The 8,936-nt window shown below is 36.8% G+C and overlaps 1 protein-coding gene across 11 annotated transcripts in view; it reads left to right on the top strand.

Annotated features, from left to right (window-relative positions):
• The window catches only part of SLMAP (sarcolemma associated protein), a 131,581-nt gene that overhangs the window by 87,019 nt on the left and 35,626 nt on the right, over nt 1-8,936 (top strand). For all 11 annotated transcript variants that reach the window (XM_023537650.1, XM_023537648.1, XM_011371780.2 and 8 more), the window contains one exon: nt 5,063-5,122. In XM_023537650.1, the coding sequence (XP_023393418.1) occupies nt 5,063-5,122 (60 nt within the window). The remainder of the gene's footprint in view (nt 1-5,062; nt 5,123-8,936) is intronic.

Here is an 8,936-nt window from a genome sequence, read left to right as displayed (position 1 = left end):
GGTAGGGACTTCAGATTTTGTTCTAAGGGTGAGAGAGTTTTAAGCAATAAATTACTATTTATGTATGTTTATCATTTTTAAAATAAAATATTTAGATATTCAACATACTAGAGGAAGTTTGGAATGGCTTTCAAAATCTGTGTTTATATTATTTTTTTATCTGCTATATTCATGTAACAAACATTTGTGGAACCTGTATTTTTGTCGGAATTGTTAGGAATTAAATTATTAATAAGATACCTCCCTGCTTTCATTAAGACTCTAAATTCCTAGATTATCACTCTTGATAATCTTTGAGAAGTACCTAGTACTATACATGATGCATAGTAAATATTTGAAGGAATGACTATATAATTCCTTAAAGAGTTCATAGTATTTTGGAAAAGGTAGACATAAATAGTTGCAATAGCTTAACAGAGATATGGATTAAAAGCTCTGAAAGAGAAGAGGAGAGCAATACCAAATCCATCTACAGGAAAAAGGAAGAGAAGATAAATTCCATTTTAGACATAGTGAGATTAAATTCCTGTGAGATTTCTGGATGAAGATGTTTAGGAAGTAGTTAGACAATAGTGTTCTGGGACCTAAGAGAGAAATCTAGACTAGGCATCCACATTTAGAAATTATTCAAATGTAGCAGGTTGTTAATACCATTAAAAAAGAATTTTTGTTGTTGACAGAGATCTTGAAGACTAACATGTATTTAGATCACAAACAGAAGAAAGGAAGGCCAATGAAGCATGAAAAGGAAAGAATGAGCAAGCACATAAAAGAAGTAGGAATGAGTGGTATCCTAGAAGTCAAAGGAAAAGAGTTTTAAAAGAGAGGCAGTAATTTTTTGATTTAATATGGTAAATGAAGCCATTCATAGTAAAAGATTATAAAAGACAAAAAGAATAGGAGTGGAGACTATAGCAGATAATAGATGTCAGCAAAATTTTGGAAGATATAAAACAGATAATTGAGTGGTAAGAGATTTGGGTTTTTATTCTTTTATTTTAAGGGCCTGTGAATGGGGAAGGGTGAAGGAAGCCCCCCAAAATCAAGTTAAAACTATGGCTCAGATATCAGAAGCACTCATTACCTGTCAGGCAGGGCAGGAGAACAAGGTGGTATTGAGAGCAGGTTTAAAAGTTTGTGTAAGGAATTGTCTGACTCTCATTTTTCTTCCCCCAGTCCATGCAGACAGACAAGTGTCTCTTTTCTCCCATATAAAGACTGAAGGTTTGATCTCTGGAGGTGAAATGGAGAGTCTCTAGACTAGGATACTTCAGGCATGGCTGAGGGTGGGCAATGAGCATCTTACCGGAAAAATAAAGTGGGAAAATCAAATGAAAGTCTGTATATTGAATCAGAGTGCTGGTGACCAACTTCACACTCTCCAGAAAGGAGCTTGAGAGAATTCTACTCCAGGGAAACTGATCAGACCAAAAGAAAACACTGATACTGACATTTGAAAGTCTCCAAACAACCTGTCACTGTGTGTGTGGCCTAGCTGATGCTGGATAGCTGCTCCAGTGACCAGGTTCTTGTCTTATGCCATGAGAAAGAATTCATGGACACAACAAACAACAAGTAGGAAAGCACAAGTTTTATTAAAGCAAAAGTACACGCTTAAGAAAAAAATACCAGCAGCCCTAAGAAAGAATCTGCCCTGAGCTTTCTGAATAATGGGCTTTTGTTTTCTCAGGAGTGAGGGGTGTCCCAAGGCTATCCATCCTGCCTCCTGGCCTTGGCTTGTTTCTCATGCCACCTGGAGGGGAGGAGGCAGCCCAGGGCCTCTATCTTGTATCCTGGCCTTGACTTGTTTCTCATGCTGGAGTCTCAAGTTTGAAATCAAAACTGGGAGAAGGCTGAGTAGTGGGCAAGGGAGAATTTCCAGAGCTGTATGGGGAGGGGTGGCGGGGGACGGTGCTCCCTAGACTAACTATCCTGTCTCATAGCAAATAACAAGTTCTGCTCATGCACATAGAACTTTTTACTGCCTCATCGTGAATATGAAGAGACAGCTAAGATCACCAGACTTCGAGGAAATTCTCTGCTGAGAAAGACAGAGATCAAAACAAATAAAAAGCAAACACAAAATATGATTGAAGATCGAAAAATACAGGGAGTAGAAGAAAACTTTTTTAAAAAATGTATAATTTCATCAGATAAGATGGTTCATGGATGAACCAAGATAAAAACACTATTTTTAAAAAGAAAGTAAAAGTAAAATTCTTGAAAACTAAAAATATGACACCAGGCATTAAAAAAAATTAAATTAGTAGAAGGATTAGAAGAGAAAGTAGAAGAAATATTCCACAAAAAAGCAAAAAGGTTATTTGTTTTAAGAAAAAAAGGAGAGAAATTTTAAGAAAATTAGGGAATTAAGCTTGGAGATCTAATATCTGAATAATAAGATTTCCAGAGTTTGGGAAAGGAGAGAGTAGGAGAAGAGGAGAGCAGAAAGAGAATTTATTAATGAAATAGAATACAAAGAGAATTCCTCAGAATTGAAACTATGAGCCTCTAAACTAAAAGAATGCACCGAATGCTTAACACGATATATTTTAAAAGACCTCACACTAAGTCAGACACAATAAGTTAAATATTGTATGATTCTATTTATAAGAAGTATCCAGAATAGGACTATATAGAGACAGAAAGCAGATGAATGAGGGCTGGGGCTGGGGAGGGAGGATGGGAATTAAATTCTTAATGAGTATGAGATTTCCTTTTGGAGTGATAAAAATATTTTGGAATTAGATGGAGGTAGTAGTTGCATAACATTGTGAATGTAAGGTAGTGGTTGCATAACGTCGTGAATGTACTAAATACCACTGAATTATTCACTTTAAAAGATTATAAGTTTTGTGAATTTGACCTCAGTTAAAAAAAAAAGAAAACTATATACTGAGATATATGAAATTTAAGAACATCAGAGATAAAGAAATTCTGAAAATAGCCAGAGAGAAACAAAGGATCTTATATTACTCATAATAAACTAAATTATAACAAAAAAATAATAAAGCCTGGAATTTTAATGGCTTAATTGAACATTTTTCACTCATGCCACATGTTTATGGTGAGGTAGAACACTCTGCTACACATCGTTACTCAGATATCTAGGCTAATGGAGGCTTTGCCATCTTCTGTTGCCATCTCAACGTGGTTTCTAGAATGGGAGAAAAGAAAGTGTAGAAAGTTCCTACTCTTAAATGCTTTGGCCCTGGCTAGAACCAGTCGTGTGGATCTTCTTCAGTGCTAGGAAGTTAGAATATGCAGTCTTCCCAAGTGCCCAGAAGGAACAGGCAAACCAGCAACTGCTGAGCACAGGAAGTCTCTACTGTGCATACTAAGGAACAGGAGTTAGACTAGCATTAGACTCACCTAGTTTGAAGCTAGGAGACAGTGGAATAATGCTTTCAAAATTCTGAAGGAAAATTATTTCCTATAAAATTGTGTATCTAGTCAAACCATCAGTCAAATGTAAGGGTAGAAAATTAACATTTTCAGAGGAACAAAGTCTCAAAGCATTTACCTTCTATCCTTCTATTTCAGGAAATTAACAGAGGATATGTTACACTTAAAAAGGGAATAAAGGAGGAAGAGAAAGATTTGAAATCTGGGCGCATAGGATTTTGCACAGGATACAGCCCAGACTAGGGCAGGAATATTAAAAGGCTGGGAGGATGGGGGAACAAGGAAATGTAATGTGATAGATTATCTGATATGTTTGACAATATTGAGAGTTTTGTGGTTCTATAAGAATTTGCTCTGTGTTTAAGATAGATATGTAAAAAATTAGCAAAACAAGACATTATATGCTCCAAAAATATTAAATGGCTATATAGAAAGAGAAATGTAATCATAGCATATTATATGACACTATGAAAATAATAGTCATACTATAAGTACTGATTATAGCTGGACAAAACGTAACTCTTATGAGGATGATAGGACATACAAGAGCTTAGTCATCTATAAGAGATTGTCAGTAAATAATGTCTAAAATGGAAAAATAAAGAAATAGCAATAAATTATTTAGATATATAAATGGAAATGCCAGAAGAAATGGCTTAGATTTAAAGGTTGTTGCTTCTAGGAAGTGAATTTTAAGAGTGGAATGCAGTAGAACAGCTTGCATTATACATCTTGTAGAACTAATGCTTTTTAAAATTATCTAAATCTATTAGTTTGACTTCTTTTTTTTTAAGGAGGCAGGGCAAACAGTACCACATACTGCAAAGAGCCTATTTGAAATGAAAATTTGGAAAGGAGCCATAGGCTTTGGCAGATAGGTGGTTATAGTGATATTGGAGCAGTTTCAGTGGGTGACTGGTGGATCTAGACCAAGTTGCAGTGGGTGAAAAGTGAAAGAATAAAGAAGGTATGTTACATACTGTAAAAGTGTAAATCGAAGGAGACCAGCTGACATACAGCATTAAATAGGAGGATCTACAGAAAAGAAATGTTATCCTCAGTGAAATACAGAATGTGAAAATCTGACTTTAAATAAATTATAAAGAAGCTCCATTATACATTTACAGAGAATCTCCCACAAAACAAACAAAAAAAACCAAACTTTTTTTGTTTATTTAAATAATTAGCTCTTCTACAATGATTCATTTTACTGAAACATGTAGGCATCTCTGTTAAATTGCATCAGTAGAGAAAAGAAAACTATTGGTATAATATAATTTGCATTACTTCTTTATTTAAATAAAATTCCTTCTCAGAATTTCTTTATTTCAACTTAATATTCTTGATTTAAAGAGGGTTGCTTTGTTTGTTTGTTCTGAGTTCTTTTTTCAAAAAAGGTCTAGGCTTTTAAAATAAGGTGAAAACTAGTGAAAATAAAAGGCAAATTGTTCTACCCCCAGATTTCTGCATTAATCTGATTGTTCTATTATACTTAAAATTCTCTTAGTTCCCCTTCCAGGTTCAAGTTTTTGTTTGAGCCTAGTCATGGGAGTAATGTTATCATCTTTAAATTTGGTCATGGAATGTGTTACACTTCCCCGCTCAGGGAATGCTACTCGGTTTGGGCTTGGATAGTAACGTTTATTTTCTTTGGCAGAGAAGCTGATCGTCGAGGGGCATCTAACCAAAGTGGTAGAAGAAGCAAAGCTTTCAAAAGGTTTGTTTGCTATGGGTTTTCTGTTTTTCGACAATACTTTTGGATAATGAAGGTTAGTGTACATTTTCAAGGTCATAGTATTTTAACAGTTTACTTCTTAAAGCTCACAAAATGGCAGTTCTGTAATAGTATTAGATAACATAAAATAGTTTTTTCTGTTTTAAGAAGGATATCTTAATTGGAAAGTTTCTTTTTAAAAGGGTATATATATATATATATATATATATATATGAGTGTGTGTGTTTTTAAATGCTTGGAATAGATTTCTTTGTGTATTAAACATTTGTTGCAATCTCTCTCACTTCCAGCATTGTTTTCAGCCTTGATCTCAAATTTTTAATCAAACGCATGTAAATCTTTTATAAAACAACAGGTGAAAAATATTTGCAGTTTCGTTTTGGGGCTTATCATATCTTTAACATTCCTTACGATATTTAATATTTTCTTAATTTTTGGCATCTCAATTTGATTTAAACAAAAGTAAATATGTAGAATCTTCTTATATATTTTATAATAAATCATCTTATAATTGCCTGAAGTAGTTTATTCTGTTAATTCTTTTCTTACAATTGTTAGAAAAGAAAAATGAATTTTAAAGCATCATATTGTCAAGTCACTTTTGTGCATAGGGAGATCAGGCAAATAAATTTGGTGGCATATGCTTATTATTATTTTAGGACTTTCATCAGAACATACCAGCATACATTTAAAAGCTAGCTTCTTAATCATCTTGGTGAATTAAAAATGAGTGATAAAAGTTTGGAATATTGAATTTTAGTGTATTCTGTTTTAGGAAAGTAATTGGATCTATTTAGCTTTTAAAAATATTTAAAAGGATTCTGTTATTTCAAATATCTGGTGGCTTCCATTCTGAATTTTATGCATGGCAGATGCCATATTTGGGGAAAGAATGCGTAGAATATGCATCACTAATGTTGTTCTGGCAAGCAGGCATTGAGTTTCAGAACAGTGAACTATTTTTAGTACATACAGCAATTGATTTCATCTTATTAAAGTGAGATGAGAACAGACATTAAAATAACTTTTACTTCACCACCTAAATACCTATTCGGATTAGTTGGTTGAATAGCCAACACTTTGAAGCAGAAGTAGAGCCTTAGGGAAAAAGACCCCAGCACTTCTTTAATTAAAGAAAAGTATCTTGGTGCTTCTTTTTAATGCATTCTGAATAATAATATATTTACTCAAAATTATGTGAAAAAGATTTGTGCAATGTTATTGATTTTCTTTTGAAACCTGGCTATAAAATATATATTGAAAGCTTTAAAGAGCATGCTTTTTGATTCAGCAGTTCTACTTCTGGGTTTTCATCTTCAGGAACAAATTGAACAAATATGAAAGGGTATTCGTTTTAGTGTTGTTTAAAAGCAAAAAGAGAAAAACATAAATGTCCAATAATAAGCGCATTTATTAAATAAATTATAGCAAGTAAATCCATGCAAAAGAATAGACTACACTCTTAAGAATAATAATACAGAAATCCAGTCAAGATGGTGTAGAAGGTGGATGCTGTGCTCACCTCCTCTTGTGACCACACTAAAATTATAACAAAACTACAGAAAAACCATCACTGGGAGTTGCCTGAAGTCAGGATGAACAGAAGTTCTGCAGCTGAGGACATACATAATGGGTCATCTCAAGACTGGTAGGAGGGGAGGAGATGTGAAATGGCCTGGTTCCACAACCATGTGTAATGGTCAAGAATCAGGAGGAGTATATTGGCTGTAGAGCCCCATCCCTCCTGGAGGAGCAATGGGTCCCAGCTCTATACTGGGCTCCTCAGCCCAGAGTTCCACTACTGGGAAGAGAAGTCCCTGCACTTCTGGCTGTGAAAAGCAGCAGAAATTGTGGCTGAGTGAGACATGGGGCTGCAGAAATCGCAGACATTCCTCTTGAAAGGCCTGCACCTGGACTTACTCAGTGATGAACTCACTTGCTCTGAGCTCCAATGCCAGAGCAGCTGCTCAGAGAGTTCTAGAGACATATGAGGAGGAACTGAGTTGTCAGGCTTCAGATCGAGGGCTGGAGGGGTGGCTTTCTCCCAGATTAAACTATCCATTATTCCTTAGTTGAGCAGCCACCATATCTGAGTCTCCAGCAACCTGATTAATACAGGTCGCTCCACGCGGGTGATTCCCTGAGACCCCGCCCCACTTCCACCTTGTGGGCCCACCCAAGCTGCCTCCAGTTATTTATTCCATACAAATTGCCTGTCTTGGCTTATGCTGCCAACTTTCCTAAAATCTCTGAAAGGCTCACAAAACCCAAGGAAGCAGCCTCTGTCCTCAGTATGCCCCATACCTCTTGCTGAGCAACACCAAGCCTGGCACTAGCGGCAGCTGGCCTTGATTTCTGGCTTGGTCTCTCAAGGCACCTATAAACCTAGCATGGGTGGCAGCCATCTGTAGATTGCTTGGTGACTTTTATCAGGTGGTCCCAGAAGTGCACAGGCTGTGATTGAACTTGGCCTGCAGCTAGGCCCCTCCCAGGAAGCCCTTGGGCTGGCACACCCAGTGGCCTACTTCAACTACCACCCAGGGCAGCATCAGAGGAGGACACACCCAGAGGGCCAACTGGGCAGGCACCAGAGCCCAACTAAAGTGAATCCTGCTCCATAGGGTCAGCCCCTCACCAGCCAGTCCTCAGAACCATTCAGCTCAAGGGTCATTCGCTCTCATCAACATGCAAATAGCAGCCAAGACTCAGCTACAACAGGAGGGCACACAACCCACACAAGGGACACACCTTGAGCATATTGCTCAGGTGACCAGGGAAGACTGTGCCACTGGGCCCCACAGAACACCTGCTACATAAAGCCACTCTATTAAGACCAGGAGACTTAGGAGCCCTACTTAATACATAGAAACAAACACAGGGAGGCAAGAAAAATGGGAAGACAAAGAAACATGTCCCATATGAAAGAACAGAACAAAGCTCCAGAAGAAGAACTCAACAAAATGGAGACGAGCAATCTACCAGATGCAGAGTTCAAAACACTGGTGATAAGGATGCTCAGTGAACTTACGGGAAAAGTAGATGAACTCAGTGAGAACTTTAACAAAGAGAAAACATAAAAATGGAGATGAAAAACATAAAAGGGAACCAGTCATAAATGAAGAAACAGTATCTGAAAAGTGTGCATTCGAGGGAATCAACAGATTGGATGAAGTGGAGGATTGAATCAATGATTTAGGGGATGGGATACTAGAGGACACCCAATCAGAACAGCAACAGGAAAAAAGAATCCAAAAAAATAGTTTAAGGGGCCTCTGGGACAACCTCAAGTGCAGCAACATTCACATAACAGGGGTGCCAGAAGGAGAAGAGAGAGAGAGAACAAGAAATTGAAAACCTATTTGAAGAAATAGTGATGGAAAACTTCCCTAATTTGGTGAAGGAAATAGATATACAACTACAGGAAGCTCAGAGTCACAAACAAGATGAACCCAACGAGGCCCACGCCAAGACACATCATAATTAAAATGCCAAAGGTTAAAGACAAAGAAAGAATATTAAAAGCAGCAAGAGAAAAGCAATTAGTTACCTACAAGGGAGCTCTCATAAGATCATCAGCTGACTTCTCAACAGAAACTTTGCAAGCCAGAAGCGCTTGGCACAGAATATTCAAAGTGATATAAAGCAAGGACCTATAATCAAGATTACTCCTCCCAGCAAGGCTATCATTTAGAATCGAAGGACAGATAAAGAATTCCCAGACAAGAAAAAGCTAAAAGAGTTCATCACCACGAAGCCAGTATTACAGGAAATGTTGGAGGGACTTCTTTAAGAAGAA

Source organism: Pteropus vampyrus, unplaced genomic scaffold, assembly GCF_000151845.1.
Source record: "Pteropus vampyrus isolate Shadow unplaced genomic scaffold, Pvam_2.0 Scaffold195, whole genome shotgun sequence".
In the NCBI taxonomy this organism is placed as follows: Eukaryota; Metazoa; Chordata; class Mammalia; order Chiroptera; family Pteropodidae; genus Pteropus; species Pteropus vampyrus.
Note: the sequence above shows the minus strand (reverse complement) of the source record. Positions and strands in the feature narration are given on the sequence as shown.